The following is a 19,156-nucleotide window of genomic DNA, read 5'->3' as shown; positions in this document are numbered from 1 at the left end:
AATACAGCCGCTAACAGCTTTTTCCACGGTGCTAGCTGTAGAACAAGCTGTTAGCGGCTGTAAAGAAGCTGGAGCTAGACTCTGAGACACTTATTGGAATCTATGCCTTGACGTGAATGGGCTTAATTCGGGAAATTATGGTACTACTAGATAAAAGTTTCTAATTTTTTGGCCAGTGAGTTTATGAGTGATTCATAGTTGCCATTTTTTTTTTTTTTTTTTTGTATATTTGCAGATATAGAAAATGTCCCCTTAACCATTATAATATAAGAATAATTTCTGTTAAAAGTTCAGGCCGAGTGGTCAGGAGCAGAGTGCATAGCAAGCGTTCCTTGAATGGACCGCGGTTCAAGATCGTGACTACTAAATACGATAAATATTTGTATTAACGATTTATTGTAAATTCTATTGACTTGGTTGTCGTGCCGGAGTATAAACAGAGATTTTAATTTAACAGCACGCTGTTTGTAACAGAATGTAATGATTGTTAAGGAATTAAGAAAGAATTTTAAATTTTCACTTCAGTTTAATAGAAGAGTCGTGTGGAAATACTTTTCGAGATAAAAAAAACATAACTGTTAGTTCAGCTTTCTCCATTTTAAAATCGTGTTCTTTCCTTCGCATTTCTGTCTCACGCATACAACGGTGGGCTTCCATAGGATGGTCGTTGCAAATAATTTTATGAGACTTTTTTTTCCAATTTCTTTAACTTCCCCCCTCTCTCTCTCTCTCTCTCTCTCTCTTTCTTTCTTGTTCGTTGAAGGGTTTCAGTGATCTTCATCTGGTACTTCCCAGTAATCTATATCATCATACAACTGTTCTGAGGAAGGTGGATCAAACATTGGTTGGCGTATAATGAAACCTGAATAGAAAATAAATAAATAAATAATAATAATAATTAAATAAAAAGTTATATATATTATTACAATATATGACGATCGCAGCTATATTCAGAAATAATGTTAAACACATTAAGATGGAATTGTTGCCTGAATAAGCCACACAACAAAATAAAGCGGGCTTTGGAACCATTTTGTGCTTACGTATCAAGATCATTATAAATTCTTAATCCATAAATGGTTCCGAATTTTTACATGCACACGGACGAACTGTTCAAATAGAAATCAGGCATATCTGCCTGATTTCTATTTGTCTGTGATCATGTAACAAATCGACTCTCAGCGGGCAAATTTTAATGAAATTTTATACTCTAATTACAGAATTCGAAAAATCTGCAATTCCAAATTTCATTAAAATCTGATAATTAGAAATCTGACCTTTTTCTTTTCCATACATACTCGATTTATCTAGTATATATTTATAAATGAAAGTTTGTTTCGGATGTTCAGACATTCAAGAAAGAAAATTTGGGCTGAGATTTTTAAAATATGTTTAGAAGATTTTCTAGGGTGGTTTAAAGTGCCATTCTGATGTCTTAGCCCCCTTGTTTCTCCCTCCCACATGCACACAAAATTTGTTTTTTATTTGTAACGATAGCTATGAGTCTGTTAAATACGTTTATACTAACTATACAACTGTCAATAAACACTGTTTTAAATTTTGGTTTATTAATCTCAGCATTATCATACAATTATTATCTTTCCAGATTTGTAGCTTATAAATAAATTAATTATTTATATTATAAAATACTATATATAATAAATTTATTTATTAGCTACACATCTGTAGAAAGATAATAATTACAATGTGGCATAAAAAATATATTATTCTCTAGGCTATGTATAAATATAGTGCAAGCGCATCAGAAATACATAGCTATATCTGAATAAATCAGAATATTAGTAAAACGGCATCATTTTAAGTTATATATCGTAGGTTATCTATGAGTCAAAAAGTATTTGTTGATGTTACATATTTTAATTAAGTCTGTATGTCATTTAAGCTTAATGGTTTATGCCACTAGGAAAGACAACGTTTTAATTGACTATTATGGATTTAAACCTAAAATACTGGTGACAATCTGAAAGTTCAAATTACAATATCCGAAGATCATTAATCCAGTAATTTCAAACTAGCCCTTACCTGTAAACAGGCCAGATAAAATGGCAATAGCAAGTGTGGTTGCCAAAGCTTTCAATTGGACAAGCGCTTGCTCTTCAGCTGTGAAATCTTTACCTGGCATTATCCGATCCAGAGTGGCATGAATATTGATGAAGTCACTGCTGTTTTCTACAGGCGCTCGGGCTGGAAATACTTCGTACAGACTGGATTGAAAATAATAAAATATTACCGTGTTGCAAATAACGAAGTTTTTGTTTAATTCATTAAGGAAGAAATTCAAATTATAAAATAATATCTAAAATAAGTCTGAATAAGCATTCGGTCTTATTTTTGATCTGATATGCTGCTTTATCCAATAACCTGTTTAAATTCTAATTATGAGATGAAATTTCGCTCGAGCATGGAGCAGGAAAATAAAGAAATTTGAACATAAAATAATGTGAAGTTAAAATTGATTACTGTATTTGAATTAGCCAATCCCAATTAGTTCGAATAATCGTCCAATTATATCAGGTTTTATATTGTAAAATTTATTATAGTTTAATTCTAAGTAATTACAGATAAGAAATTTGAATAAATATCAAGATTAATTCTAATTGCTTTCATTATTCATTAGCATTTAACACAAAATTTAAGATGTATAATTACCTGTAACCGTAGTCGGTCTCAGTTGCTATAGCAGCCATAATTGTGCTGATAAGACCAGCCATTATTCCAGGCATACCATGGAGATTGTTGACACCACAAGTATCGTGGACATTGAATTTTTTAGCGAGGAGAGGCTATAAGGAAAAAAGGATATGATTGTCCCTGCTAGGCTTTAGAGAGGATTTAGAACCCTATTAGAATGTGCAATAAAAAATCCCAATATCTTTATAAAAAGGCATAACTTAGTAAACAGATATTTAAATAAATAATAAACACCAATTATCAACAGTTAGGACATTAAAAGGAAAGACACAACGGACAGAGCTTTTAACACGGCCTTATTTGGCCTACAATAAATGAAATAATGTGGAATTTCTTCTGTCTTGGCAGGGGAGCATGAAGGCGAATAAGCCAAAAACAAAAAAAGAATAGTACATCGACTGTGGTGGTAGAGTTTCAGAACATAAAGTAGATTTTTCTGGTGATGAAGCTGTAGCAAACGTCATTAACTCCGAGAATTGTTTGGGGATTTGTCTCAATGGCTGGATACCGACCAAGTTCTTAAATCTGACGTCATTAGCAGTCTCTACTACCTTTGGAACACCTTTGAACATGGACAGAGTGAATATCGGCAGCATTGGATTTATGGAAGGTAAGGTGATGACTAAGGAAATTGTTATTCCAGCTGGTGTTAGACGTTGCAACGTTTATTAGTCTTCGCAAATATTAAACCATGTTTCCTAAATTTCTGTTCTAAGTTCGATTTTGTAAAAGACTTATAAGGAATTTTTCCAATTTTGTTCAGGAAAGGTAATTTTCCAGAACTGCTGTCAAAAATTGCTGCCTTATCCAACAACTACTGAATAAGATTTACTTTATTGATATAGATATTTGGTAGCAATGTAATATGCAGAGCTCACTTGATTTCGTCAATGAGCTATTGTGGGTCTGAAGAAATAATTCTTGGACTCATTTCTCAGTTTCGTTTTCTGTCAAATTTGGTGATTTTGTAACTCATTAAGAATGCACGGAATGGTGATTTTAGAATTTGCAGATGGGACCCATTTAAAGGGGGCTATAGTTTAATTACATATTTGGACAAAAATTATTTATAATACAAAAAAATAATAAATGAGCAGAAAATTTTAGAAGCAAAATAAAAATTCTTAAATAGAAAATAAAGTAATATACAATAAAACTTGCTTGAATATATTAATGGCATATATTAAAGATGACGAATCTTTTCAGCGCGGTGTGCCAAGAAATAGCTGAAACAAAAGTATAAAAATTTTCGCGTGTCAAAAAAAAAAAAAACAGACTAAAATTAATAAGTACTGTTTATAATTATATAAAAAAGATAACAGGACTTGAAAGTTTAATTCTGCGTACAATTACGCTTACGGTTTTTCCGCCATATACGGTTAATAGACCGTAAAACAAATTTGTCTTTACAGTAAAATATCTTTAATCAGGGGCGACTCGTCCATAGGCACTGCAGCACCCCCAGCTATTTAAATCTAGAAGTACAGTGAACGGAGTTATATGAAATTTGTTGAAGAACAATGCAATGCAATGAATATTTTTATCCAGTAATCAAATCAAAGTCACTGTAAAGCGCACAGTGCAGATTTCATCGTTGACCATGATGGTTGTGTAGCCACAATGTCGGTGTCTTTTTGTTATTCGCCCGAATTCCTATTAAGTAACTAAATAATATCAGTGTTAAGTCAATACTCAACATTCAATAGTGTAATTATGTGATTATAGCTTAATTGCGAATTGAGCTTGAACTTGGTAAGTTGAAGTTATATTATGAGGTGATGTGTAAGTAAAACATTATTTCTGCGACACACGGTTTTGTGAAATTTGATTCAATTATGGCTTCCATGCTTCCCCATGAAGTAAATCGCGTGACAGTGAATAAACTTCAGCAACTTAGTATTTCACAATTATCTCTTCAAGAAAAAAATGCGATTAAAAAAGAAGGCCGCTCCACACCAAAGATTCAAATTTCTCAGCGGGGAATAAGTAATAATAAGAAATATATTTTAGTTTTAAAACTGAATGGTACCAAAGGAAAAGTTGGCTTTGTGGTTGTGAAGTTAAAAATTTATTGTTTTGTTTTCCATGTTTACTGTTCGGAGGTGATTTAACGTGGACAAAAAGTGATTTTACAAACTTAACAGAATGAAAGAAAAAACTGTAAAACATGAGAGTTCGAAGAAACATATTGATAATGTGATTTCACTATAGCTTTTAGGAAGCGCAAATATTAAAGAACAGCTTAGTGAGGCCTACAGACTTTCGATCTTTTTTTTTTTTTTTTTTTTATGTGAACCCCAAACACGAGAGGTATTAGAACCTATAGTACTTAGTACCGTGCTTGGGTTGGAGGTTGAGAAGACGAAAGAAGATATTTGTTGACATTGGACTTGAACTTCTGTAGATTGTAATTTTCAGTAAATACGTATGAAGGAAGGTTGTTCCAGAAAACGGCAGTTGAATGAATAAATGAGGAAGATGAAAAGTTGGTTCTGTGGGTTTGAAGTTGGACAGTAAATGGATGTTGGCTGGTGGCGGCACGTGTTCGGACTGTTTTGAAAGAGAGAGCGGGAATTATAGAAGCCAATTCAGAAGAACAGTGCCCATGGAAGTATCTGTAAAAGAGGCATGCAGCAGAAACAGTGCGTCTATGAGAAAGCGAGTGGAGAGACTCTGTTAGAGATGAGTCATTAATTAACCTAACTGCCCTCTTCTGAATGGAATCAAGAAGCCTGAGAGAGGTTTTGGGGGCACCACCCCAAATGTGGGAACAATATTCCATGGCAGGGCGGATTTGCGATTTATACAGAGTGAGCAGCTGTTTGGAAGAAAAGTAACGCCGAGAGCGAAAGAGAAAACCAAGTTTTTTAGATGCAGAAGAAGCAATATTTGTAATGTGCTTGTGCCAAGAGAGATTAGAAGTCAGGGTAATCCCCAAAAGAGATATATCCTTTTGCCTAGAAATCGGAGTGTCACTAAAGATAAGCATAAAAGCAGAAGAATCCTTTTTGCGAGATATAAGACAAGACTGAGTTTTAGAAGGGTTGAAATCAACTAAGTTGTCTTTGCCCCACTGGAGAATTACCTGAAGATCGGCATTTAAGGAATTGGCAGCAGATTTTCGAGAAGTTGAAGCTGATTGAGCAGGACAAGGTTTCTCAAAATGGAAAGTTGAATGCAATGTGCTATCATCGGCAAAACTATGGATAGGATTTCCAGTCAATGGAAGAAGGTCATTGATATACAAGAGGAAAAGAGTGGGGGAAAGAACTGAACCTTGGGGGACACCGGCATTAGTGGAGAAGTTAGAAGACAGAGAGCCATCTACCATCACCCTCAGTGAGCGATCAGAGAGAAAACTGGATACCCAATTACTAAAAACAGTTGGCAAACCATAAGATGGAAGCTTGTTTAGAAGACCTTTATGCCAAACACGATCAAAAGCCTTTGAGATGTCAAGAGCAACTACTTGTGTTTCACCGAACCTTTCCATTGAAGTAGTCCATAAATGGGTAACATAAGCCAGGATATTACCAGTGGATCGACACTGACGGAATCCATACTGGTAATCGTTGATCAGACGGAAGGTTTCTAGGTAGTTTAAGAGTTGGCGGTTAATTGATTTCTTCATTACTTTAGAAAAAGTAGAAGTAATTGCAATGGGACGATAATTGGATGGGAGGGATTTGTCACCCTTTTTAGGAACTGGCTGGATATGAGCAAATTTCCAAGCAGAAGGAAAAACACCTTTGGAATAAGAAAGTGAAAAAAGGCGGCAAAGAATAGGAGTAAGTTCAGGAGCACAGATTTTGAGAACAAGTGGAGAAATACCATCAGGACCTGGAGCTTTCTTAGCATCAAGATTCATCAAAGTCCTTCTGATATCCTTTTGACGGAAGACCACAGGAGGCATTGAATGGACCGTGTTGGGAATGGTGGGAGGTGTTTTACAAAGTTCATTAATACATGAGCTGGAAGAAAAATGGGATGCTAGCAGGTCAGCTTTATCCTTGGCTGAAGTGACAACAGAACCATCTGGTTTGGACAGAGGTGGAAGCAGAGATGGGCAAAAGTTGCGGCCAAGAGCTTTGGCAAGAGACCAGAATGCTCGGCTACCATTAGGGCAAGAAGCAAGTTTTCTACTCTTAGCCTGTTCAAACTCTAGTTTGGACTGATTAATAACTGCTTTACAATTGTTGCGAGCTTTGGTGTAGGCAGAAAATGAAACTGAAGAATTAGAAACAAGCCAATTACGATATGCAACATTCTTCTCTTGAACAGCCTTAGTACATTTATTGGAAAACCAAGGTTTAGATAAAGGACGAGATTTTAAAGTGGAGTGTGGGATAAAGGATTCCATTCCTGCAAGAATAATTTCACTGACACGATCTGAGCAAACGTTGACATCAGAAGTTTTGAAACAGTAATCCGACCAAGGAAAAGAAGAAAAGAGGTCTCGCAGGTCATCCCATTTTGCATTCTTGTAATGCCAAACAACACGAGGTTGGGAATAACCATGAGATAAAGGTTCCATTGGAGAAGAGACAATCACCAAGTTGTGATCTGAAGTGCCTAAAGGACCTCTCACTTCGACCGTGTACTTAGAAGGGTTGTTTGTGAGAAAAAGATCAAGCGATATTGGCTGTATGATTAGGATTGTCCGGTATTCTTGTAAGTAAATGAACAATCTGTGCATTTACTTATTAATCTGTGCATTTACTTTATTAATGTGTGTGTAAGTAAATGAACAATCATTAGTAATTGCAAAAGCCTCAGCATCTCGACCTGCTGGGTCGGTGTGACTAGAGAACGGAAGCCAGCTGGAGTTGTGAACATTAAAATCACCAAGGAAAATTACCTCACTGTTAGGAAAGTTGGACTGGAGAAAGTCAAGTTGCAACGAGAGGAAGTCAAAGAGCTCCAAGCGATTAGTGGAGTTGGGAGAACGGTAGAGACAACAGATAAATTTGACACAATGAGGTAGAGAGATTTTAAGCCAGAGATGATCGAAGAGAGGAGATTCCAAATTGCCAAGTCTCTGACAGGGAATATCAGAACGGACATATGCACAAGTACCACCTTTGAGGCGAAAGGAATCATACAGCGAATAATTTGGGCATCTGAGATGGGCAGTAGTTAAATCAACCGATAACTGAGATTCTGTCAGAAAAAGTACATGTGGTTTGGCAGACTGCAAGTGGAAATGGACATCGTTGAGATTAGAATTGAGACCACGTATATTTGTGAAATGAATTAGGAAGTCCTTGGGAGGTTTAGATCTTTTCGCAGATAAGCTTGTTCTATTAGTTTGACAATTCATGGTGTATTCAATAGTAAGAAAAAGTGGGTGGGACATGCTGTATGAAGTAATGAAATTTTTGGATATGGCGTACATGTGGTAAGAATATACCCAGATCCTTGACATAACGTGGCCTCGACAATGCTCCCCGCATACACACTACTCGGACTCCCTCCAGTCACTATCTGGCAGAGTAGAGGTAGCAAGATTATACACTAGCTGATCCGGAAGCCTCCTAGAGAGTTACCAATAGGTTCGGTCCGGTGTACTAACTAGCGGCCGGCCTGCGAAAACCGTTTTAGAGCTGTACCCTCGAAATGTAAGGAATATTGGATCTCGCTACGACGTTCATCATAACCTCAAAAGTCATCAATCATACTGCATGATGGAAGAGATAGGGAAGGGTTGACCGGAACTTAGCTCTAGAGACTAAACATGTGTTCCACCACTTCAAGCCTCCAATAAGCAAAGTGGTGGTAGTTCACCGGTTGATGAGAGTCATCTACCACCTAGTACTGCCTGGTAACATAGAGGGGCGGCGTTCCTCCATGTGGTGTGGGCGCCACACCTCGACCCCTGCTTACGTTGGTTCACACCTGGGTGGTCACCCACCATGTGCTTGTGCATGGAGGTTATACCCAGGATTACTAACAGTCCCACCATCGTGAAGGTGCAAGCAGAGGATTTGGCTGTCACAGACCGTCCGGACTTCTCCGAAATTGGGTCCACGTGACTTGAGTGTCACCCGAATATCAGTTCCATCAGCGTTTTAGACTCCCAGGTAGCAAGTACAGCTTGTCTGGCATATCTGAGAGAATGTCTGTGACAACCTCAAGGACCAATACTTGCAAACATTACAGAAAAGTTACCAAGAATCGTGAGGTATTATCTAAAATAATAGACTGCATTAAATTTTGTGGACAGTTTGAAATTCCTTTAATTGGACACGATGAAAAAGACGATTCTAAAAATCCAGGAGTATTCAGAGGATTAATAAATTTCGCCTGTACATTATATTCCAATTTAAAGAACCATTTAGAAAGAAATGTAGCATTTAAAGGCATTTCAAAAACTATTCAGAATGATATTCTTGACTGTTTGCTGCAAATATGTCGGGATGAAATAAAAAGAGAAATTAAAAAAGCTTCACTCGTAGCTGTCACGGCTGATGACACAACAGATGTTTCAGAACGTATAAAAATAGTAATTGTTCTGAGGTATGAACTGAATGGAGACATTTTTGAGCGTTTCTGGGGTTTTTTCACTCCGGAAAACCAAACGGCAGACGGAACATCGAAGTGCATTCTAGATCAGTTAGGCATAATCCTCGAAGGAAATACTCAAAAACTGGTTGCTCAGACATTTGATGGCGCAAGTGTGATAAAAGCCAAGAAAGGGGGAGTTCAAGATAAAATAAAAGAAGTGTACAAAAATTCACATTTTATTCACTGCTATGCACATCAACTGAATCTGATGGTGAGAAATGCAGCAAGTAGTACTCGAGATTCAAGAATATTCTTTTCGAACCTCATGTCGATGCCAACATTTTTCTCGAGATCACCACAGCGTCTCTCTGTTCTCAGAAAGCATATGTACAGCCGTGTTGCCCGACCTTCCCCTACAAGATGGAACTTCAATATACGCACCGTTAACAGCGTTTATGAAAATTTTGAATCCTTAAAAAAGTGCATGGAGGAACTACAAGCGACAGCAAACGCAGATAAGACGATTTCAGAAGCAACTGGAATTTTGCACATTTTGAGTAATGAAAAATTCGAGTTCTGGTTTAAATTATGTTTAAACTAATGACTTAGCAAAGTTCACAGGGGCAGGCGCAAGCTCGAAGAAGGGACCCTAAAAGCAGAAGTACTTGCATATCATTCGTGAAAAAGATCTTCTGAGGTATGGGGTGGCTGGCCCTGGCGCGGTTGAACCCATGTGCGGTATTGTAGCTACGCCCCTGCTTTAAGTAACATTTAATATCTAATCTAGTTGGATGGTATTGGAATAGTAGTGGAGATGAGTGGGATCCAGGCAGCTTTTATATGGCGGACTGATATAACGATAATAATACATTATTGAATTAATATCATAAACAGTATTTGTTTCCATTTACTTAGGCTTTGGGGTCGTCCCAATCGCTCATTACTTGATTCGTCACCTTAGTGAAGGTCCTAATGTGAATTCTCCACCCATGAAATGTCATCTGTGTATTGTGGTAAACTTAAAAAAAATTTAACGGAAACGTAGGTAAAAGGCTATTTTTCATAGATTGTAGATGATCTTTGATAGCAGAGAACAAGGAGTTCGTCCTTTATTTGGAAATAGTTTATACAGAAAGGTTTTAGAATCTAGGCTTGGCTGATCGAGAGGCAATGCCTGAGCATTCCATCAATGACAAGAATTTATATCGCTTTTTATAGTAACGTCGCTGAGTTAATCGGTCTCAGACGAGGGTTGCATGGTATATTCCTTGAAACTCTGGTCTTTGATCCAAGAAATAGAAAACTGGCCGAAGAATACGAGCAATTACAAACACAATATACTGACGTCTCTAGCCTTAGTTTCTTTGGTGCTTAACACGCACCATTCTAGCAGCTCTGTACAGAAATAAAATTTGTTAAATATTTTAAATGTATAAAATTATTAATAAATTTATTAAAGCTATTTATTAATTTAATTTATTATTTTTATATTATTATTATTTTATTAGTGTTTATTACTTTTAATATTTTTTTATTTTTTATTTTATTATAAATTTAATTAATTAAAGTAAATTTAATAAATTCTTTTATTAAAATTATTATTAAATTAATACATACTGTCAGAAACCTATAGCCAGCTGTTGATAAACATCCAGCGACACTTCCAATTATCATTGCACCATATGGATTCACCATGAAGTTGGCTGATGTTCCAACGGCAACCCCACCTGCTAGAGTAGCATTTTGAATGTGTACCTGAGAGCGATAATATCAATTTACTACGATTAGATTACAAAAGGGTAGGAGAAGCAAAAAAGCCATATTAAAATATACTAAGCATAACAATTTCTTTTATGTTAGGCCTAATATCTACTGTATTAAAGTTTTACAAATTGTACGTTACCATATTCAGACGCCGTTCTCCATCAACAAGAGAAGATACAGCAAACGTGACGACGCAACAAGCCATCAAGGAAAGATATGTATTTAAGACAGCTCTGTGGCGACCATCACCTTCCACTAAAGCAGAATTGAAACTTGGCCAGAACATCCAAAGAAAAATTGTTCCTTAGAAAATAAAAATTACAAAAAAAGTTTTAGTTTCCTGGGCAGCTTAGCAGTAAACACTTAATAATACACGATAGAGATCAATTAATAAGGAAATACTTTTTATTCAACTGGGTTTAAGATTTTCTTCAAGTTAAAAGTAATCTGAATGCATAACAGTGAAATGAAAGTTCAATATCTGTGCGGAACTTTCATAAGTATTTTTGGATTTTTATTCCAGGAAAATTATCTCTAATCTAAAGCAGTATACGACAGTTTGACATTATCCTACAGAAGACCCTATCCATCTTATTGCAGACAAAATCGTCTGTGGAGTCATAACCACAGATGGTGGTATCAGCAATCAGGTCAGTTTGCCTGAGTTTCTCAGGCAAATTGACATGAATTGCTGACCTGATTGTTCGAGTTTCTCAGAGATAAAACAGTGAAATCCTCGCCCGAGGACCTAATCCCCACTATATATTGTCCTTTGATTTACTGGCTTTTTCTAAATTACACTGGCACAATCATAGAGATAACTCTACGTACCAAAAAAAGTTAAAAAGTTGTAATAAACACGTGTTCAGAAATCATTCTTTTCCCAGTTAACAAATGTGTTTGAAAAGTGATAGGCGAAAAGGCTTTTAATACTTGCTGGTATGCTGTGAAACACAACAGAGAAGGGAGACTATAATTAGTTCTCTTTACCATGTTCATCAATCACAGAAGCTGCTCGAACATGGCACCACAACACAACCTGCAGAGACAGACATTGGTCGCACACCTTAAAAAAACTCAGGAAAGTTCCAAATTGAATAATTGGCATCCGTATTGTGGTGAAAAAGTCTTCCTTGTGTTCAAAAGATTTTTTCTCCTAAAAAAGAAATCCAATTGACTCAGATTAAGTAACTGCGCTGGACATGGAGCATCGTTCCAAATCCATTTCTCTTGGTGCTTGGAAGTCAGATGGTTACGAGCCACAGGGTGAAATGAGTGAGGATGAAAATTGTCTTATCATTTACATATGGGAAAATGTAAATTTTCCCATATATAAATGATAGGACAAAAACACAACTATCTCTATGCTAAGGTAGCAATTGCTGTGCACTGTGGGACGTCGCAGTCTCTCCTGTATATTTACTGCCTCTATGGTTAGATACAATATCGACATACAGTATACAATATAGCTATAATCTGAATAACAATATTTATTATGTGCGTTATAAATGGAACAATATAAAAGGTACTTTCAAACATTTTAAACATTGCAACTCACCAATCATTGCAAACAAATCAGAATGATAAACAGCCTCTTCTTTTTTGTTTCCAACAAACTCTTCTCGGTAGAGAGCGTATGATACTGCCAGCCCAAAATAAGCCCCAAAAGTGTGCACAAATATGGAACCCCCAACGTCTGCAGTCTAAAAGATAGTAAACATGTGGAATATTTAAATGTGTCTGAGGAAGTTCATAAGTAGATAACTGTAGGCCATAAGTAATATTTGTCACAGTATTTAGGACAATATTTATCCTACGTTTTACTTTCTGCAGTTAACTTCTAATTTTTAATGACTCGATTATGACATCTTTCAAGTAAAAATTATCAGGACCAATAACTAATGATCATTATTAGTTACTGGTTCTACTAATAAGACTATAAATAAAAATATTAATAATAATCAATAGCTCCAGTCCCGTCAGAGACGATTTTTTTCGGTTATTTTTCAAAGTGGTAACTCTGGTTAGATTATGAAGGGAGGGATCGTCTCTCTTGTATTTTCCCAATAAAATAAAATTTTCAACGAATTTCAGTTTAACTCTTTAAAATCTTCTTTATCTATGGCTCTGCCTACAAGAATTATTTGTCTCAACAAACAGATAAGTCGTACAAACAGCACCTAGTTCGCTTAACTACAGCAAAATCCGAAACAGAATTCGTGTCATATAGTTAGCATCAAAATATCAGCAAGTGAAATCAATACCTCGTTGTTCTGTATGAGTACAATGGAGGCTGTCCTACCCCACCCTAAGAGCCAATCATATGAAGATTTCTTCACGTGTATATATAGTGTTATATGCAATGTCTTGAAGCAGACTCTTGTGGATAACACTACACTTTTGCAGTTTGTGAAAAGGTTTGGATTTGACTGTCCTCACCAACCCAAGTTGAGAAATAAAACTGCTTTTTAAATAATTGGAGTTTAAGATGTTTCGGTGTATTCTGAAGGCACTGTTTAAGAAAAAAAAAAAAAAAAGAGTTACAAATATAAAGGAAAGGGCATTAAATGATAATTGGAATTTAATCATACCTCATAATCTTAACTACAAAATCGCACGATAGTAAATTATAAAAAGCAAATGGTAGTACTCACTTTAAATATTTCCACACCAAGATGTTCGTTGCAGGAGAACACCAAAATCTCTATAATAGTCATTACCAATAGCTGTAGGGGACTTGTTTTCCCTAGAAGAGCTCCGTATGATATAAGTACAGCTGCAGAAGCGAAATCACCCGAAATGATTCTGGAAGACAAGGGCCAGATAAAAGAATTAATTAAAGTCTATCCCAATATTAAAAAAAAAAAAAAAAGAATTTCACAAGCAACGTTAGACCAGTTCTTACTCTGTAATGCTGATGCGAATCTTGCCATTTTCTACGTGCCAGACATTCTGCATAATAATGGCCCATTGAATAGCGATCGCTGCCAGCAGCATGTTCAGTCCTGCAGCACTGTAGCCATACTTCTTCAGAAAGGTCATCAGGAATCCGAAGCCCACAAAAATCATAACATTAACATCCTGGAACACTAGAAGAGATGAAAATTAACGTTGCGAGATTGTTCAAGTAAAATAGAGGAAATGCTTTTATCTTATCGAAGGTGAGAAAGATAAGTAATTAAGTAGGTTCGATAATTGTTTACATGATGTACCAGGGATTTGGTGATCACGATGCTGCATTAAATTATTTGTGACTATTATCCGGTCATTATTAATTTTTTTACAGCATTTGGACTCTGAGGCCTTATGTTGGAATATTGAGAAAATATATGTTGGAACGTAGAGAAAACTCAGTATGATGGTTGAGGAGTAAAATGAAAGAAACTGTACAATTAAGGTATATAGATATTTGTTGGTCAGTGAGTGGCAAAATTGTTATTGCTAACATGACGCAAAGACAGCAAAGCTTATACGGAGCCAGCCAAGACGTATTAACATTTAGTTAACCTTTTTAAAGCCTTATACGTTTCAATGAGGTCACCAAGCAGTCGCTTACTTTCAGGCAAAGTTCGAATCCCGACGTTAACGCGATTCGAAGGACTTTTTTTCACAAGGTGACAGTTACTTGGTCTCGGCCAAGGGTTGCATGACTTTACTCCAGGGAACTCAGGTACAGTAGACTGTCCAAATAACGGCAGATTGAAATTGGATGTTTACACACAGTGCAGATGGCTTGCAAAGAAAACGGCAAGTCACGTGATTACTGTATTTGTTCATGTTCGCCATTTTTTAAAAGTGAACTGATATCACGGATTATAAAGCTGTTTTACATTTATTTTAAATTAAAAACCCCTCACTATGGCTCCTAAAGTTAATAAACCTTATACAGAGAAGAAGAAGAAGAAGAAGAACATTAAAGCTTAGTGACAAACTTTATATAATCCAAACTTTGGATTATATCACATTAGGGTCGCCCGAAAAGTTAATTCATACAGAGAATGTGTATTGTGTCTGTAAATTGCTTGTGTTCTCTGGTCAATCTGCCTATTTTACTGGACAAAAAACCCCAGTTTTTCCGGGTAAAAAACCCCACTGTCTATACCTGAGACCGACTAACTCAGCCACGGAGTGAAAAAAGCCCAATAAAGTTCCTCGCGTCATCGACAGTATTCGAACCTGAGCGTTTTCCACCCGGTGTGGGGAGGATGGTGACGATACCACTGTGCCGCTCAGACTAAACTTGATATAATAAAGAAAATAGAACGGGGTGTAAGCAGGAGTGTATTAATGACAGAATATAGCATCGGAACATCAACACGTTTATGTTTTTTATGTGCAGTTAATAAAACTACATTATTAATCTCTCTGTTCTTATTTAGCCTCATTATTTATGCATTAAATATATTAAAAATAAAACTTTTCTAGATAAAGGAAAAATCGAAATAACGGCACATTGAATCTCCGAAGATGCGCTGTTCTGAAAGTCTATTCTATTTGTCCAGCAAAACGCAATTACAGGCATAAATAAACTGATGTTGAGTCGAGTCGTATCGTGTCTTTGACGCATAATACACACACTTAACACGATCGTTTCTGCAACAGGTATCTACGTGGGAATCTCAGCGAAGTGTTCAAGGCCTTAGTCAATAGTATGAGTGCTGTACTAGGAGTGGCAAATAATGCAAGAAAGCAAACCTTCACAGCATCAGCCAAAAAATACTAATATAAACTAATATAAAAAAACTAATATGTCTAATTCTTCCTTAAATTTATTCAAATTTCCCTCGTCTAGAACACTAGATGGAAGTTTGTTCAAACGATCACATCCATCCTGCAACCATTCTTTTTCAATTTAAAATGATGCCCCCCTCCTTGTGTGTGTGTGATCTGAGAAAGTAAAAGTATTATCACCATATAGTTTACCCAATTAAACTTTTCGATCAGGTCTCTTCGCAAACGTCTAGTTTCCAGAAGCAAAAGAAAAAAAAAAAAAACCGAGTTGCCGAAAAAAAAGAAAAAACACAATCATTGCCTGATACCCAATAACTCAGCCACGTTGTGAAAAAGCAAATGAAAATCCTCTTCTGAGGACTTCACATCGGACCGAACAGTTACCTATAGGGCTTTTTCCTTATTACCTATTTTCCAAATGTTATGTTATTCCAAGATTGACAGGATTCCAATCCAGGCTATCTCCCTCTTTCGTGGTAAGAGTACATTTTTTTTTGTTGCCTTTGCTAACCTTGCTTTTCGTTGCATTCTTTCCAACGGATCTATTTCTTCTTATAAGGAGGTTTTAGCAGTAGCACAGTGGATATGATCACCTTCGTCCTCACACCTGCTTAAAATGAGCCACTTCGAATCCCATCGATGACGCGAAGGATTTTATGGGATTTTTTACAACGTGGTTGAATTAGTTTGTCTCAGGAGAGGGTTGCATGGAGTCCCTGGGAAACAAATCATAGAATACACGCAATTAAGCCAAATTGGCTTAACCATTGCCTTATAAAAAGGGATAATCACTTCTTTGTCCCTGTTGGCGATACCCCTGTGTATCATTGACAGAACCCCATGAGCTGTTCTAAGAGCTTGTTCACATTCTTCTGAAGACTTCACAAGGGACTGAAAAGTTACCTATAGTCCATTTTCCTTATTACTTACATTGAGTTTGGTGCTTCCCAAATGGTATGTTATTTCAAGATTTACTACTACCTAAATGCATTTATCAATCTTAAACTACAATTTCCATTTTTCAGCCTATCTGCCTAGTTTATCTAAGGTCGCTTTATATAGCATACCCTGATTGCTGTCTTAACCATCACGCCCACCATTATATCATCAGAAAGCTTAGACATCAATCTTGAAATACCTTCATCAATATCATTTATAATATTAAAAACAGCAAGAAGCCTTACACCAACCTGCGTGGTACTCTACTCAAAACATTAATCAAGAATCATGGCCATTTGTAACCACTTATTGTCTCCTATTACTTAACCATCCCTTTATCCATAGTTCTAATTTTTCCCAAATTATCAATTTGCTCCAGTTCACGCAGTACAGTACAAAAGACTTGATTTTATTTTTAGGGAATTCGTACTTAGTTTAAAATTTCAAAATGAGCATCGATAAGGACTGCGATGGAACACTCCTACAGTTTCGAATAATAAGTTAATGGATGTTCTAGCTATGAAGAATAATCGCATTTTTTTCTTGCATTAAATCATTTTTATACTGTAATTATGCTAAACTTGAAGTAGGTGTTATAGGTACCTTCAGAATCTTAAAATGTTGACTAGGATATATAAATATTTTACAGTACATATCTCCTTTTCTTTACACAAACAAACATGCTTATAGACATTTGAACTTACTTGCGTAGTATTTTCCAAGAGAGTTTTTTTCAGGATCGTTTCCCCCATTTTGGGGGGAGAGGTTGTTCTTCGAATCCTTTGCATTGGCATCCTCACCATAATCCACACAGAAGGCATATAGGATAATTAAAACTATCTGAATGATCCCGGCTACAAGAGTAAATTTTCCAGGCACGCAGTGCATAATAGCAAAAAAAAAAACACAAAAGGTACACAATTTTTTATTATGATAAAAAAAATTAGAGATGCATGTAGCAGAAAGATGCTTGAATATCTGCGCAAAGTGAAATTCTCTCTCCCAAATGAAGTGCGTACCACTTCATTTGGGAGAGAGACAGCAAAGCAACTTCCCGTTCTGATTGGTCGCTTGATTCTACGTATGACATCAATTGACTTTTATTACGAATGCACTGATTTCGCCGGTATCTTTATTGCATACAATAGCCGGTTTCCTTTTTTTTTTTTTTAATGTAGTACAGAATTATTTTAATGCATATTTATGAAAGATTCTTTCGTTATTTTCGTGGTGCTATGAGAGCCAGTTTTCAGTTGTCAGAAATCTGTTTATTTTGTTTTTCAGCCTGTACTGTTTCCTACTGCAATTACGCATTTTTAATATTTGTTATTTTATGATGCTCTTTAAGAGGAAAGTGCTCCACGTTCTTGGCAATTAATTCCAAAATTTAGATCAAAGTGTACTCGTAAAACATACGATAAATGGAGCTCTGGTGCATCCGGATTTTACGGACGTGTCCCCTCTTTTTGAATCTGGCATATTTTTTGGGAATACTGGGCCTGACCCTCATTTTTCATGCTATGTTTGCAGGTTTTGTCGGTCTAGAGAGCGCATATACGAGTATAGAATTTAAAAATTCCACTTCCCCATGTTTTTTGCAATTATCTGTTTTTTCTTCTCTTTTGTAAATATCCATTATAGTTAATTTAATTTGTAAATGAAATTTATATTAGAAAATTCGAAGTTTTCTATACTGATATCTTCGCGGTAGCACAGTGGTCATAATCACTGTCCTCTTCTCTCTGGGTGGAAAAGGCCCGGCTCAGTTCGAATTCTGTCAACGAGGCGAGGAACTTTTATGGGCTTTATTATTTTTTTTTAACTCTGTGGCTGAGTTGTTTGGTCTCAGGCAATAATAGCAAGCCAGGAAACTCGGGTTTTTATTCCAGCAACACAGTCAAACTGACCAGAGAATACGCAAGTAGATGAGGTAATTATCAGGTAACCCCAAAATGATAATTTTTACACTGATGTTGCCCACTTAAGTATTATAGTACTATACTGTAACTATTCCTGACTATTTTTAGAAGTATAATAGTCATTGTCGGATGGATACAAACAAGAAATCAATACCAACACAGAAATTCTTGTTTACATGAATGAGCTGCTCGGTAACCCATAACTTAAAATGTTTTTCTTTTGTTTTGTCTATGGTAACATTCTGAAGGAATATACCTTACCTGAGTTATCGCAATTATTTGGAGAGGGACCACGTTGGTTTATTTTGGAATGCTAATTTATAAGCAGAATAAGATGTCCTCGTTCACAAGGGAAACTAGCAGTAGTCTTACGAGAGGAAGGGGATGATTTCGATTACCCACAGAGGATGATTTATGTCATTTAAGCCAAAAAAGATAATGTAATGTCATAAATAATATCATATGTGCGCTGTACAATATTTCAGGCGCAAATATATATATATATATATATAAACACAAAAAGCAACGATTTTTATCCGCGATCAAAGAGCATTTCGTTTCTGCTCAACCATCATGTTGCACATTCA

The 19,156-nt window shown here is 36.1% G+C and overlaps 1 protein-coding gene across 1 annotated transcript; it reads right to left on the bottom strand.

Annotated features, from left to right (window-relative positions):
• Positions 1-597: 597 nt before the first annotated feature.
• Rh50 (Rhesus blood group-associated glycoprotein Rh50) lies at positions 598-17,538 on the bottom strand. Its single transcript, XM_090381222.1, has 9 exons — positions 17,355-17,538; positions 13,886-14,069; positions 13,635-13,785; positions 12,539-12,683; positions 11,120-11,283; positions 10,834-10,971; positions 2,671-2,804; positions 2,044-2,225; positions 598-862 (listed from the first exon to the last, which is right to left on the bottom strand). Exons 1-9 carry the CDS (start codon positions 17,536-17,538, stop codon positions 768-770), a joined length of 1,377 nt encoding a protein of 458 aa, XP_090237348.1. The 3' UTR covers positions 598-767.
• Positions 17,539-19,156: the final 1,618 nt, after the last annotated feature.

Source organism: Mastigoproctus giganteus, chromosome 9 (assembly GCF_048544385.1).
Source record: "Mastigoproctus giganteus isolate SK-2022 chromosome 9, ASM4854438v1, whole genome shotgun sequence".
Classification (NCBI taxonomy): Eukaryota; Metazoa; Arthropoda; class Arachnida; order Uropygi; family Thelyphonidae; genus Mastigoproctus; species Mastigoproctus giganteus.
This window is presented reverse-complemented; position numbering and strand designations above follow the sequence as displayed.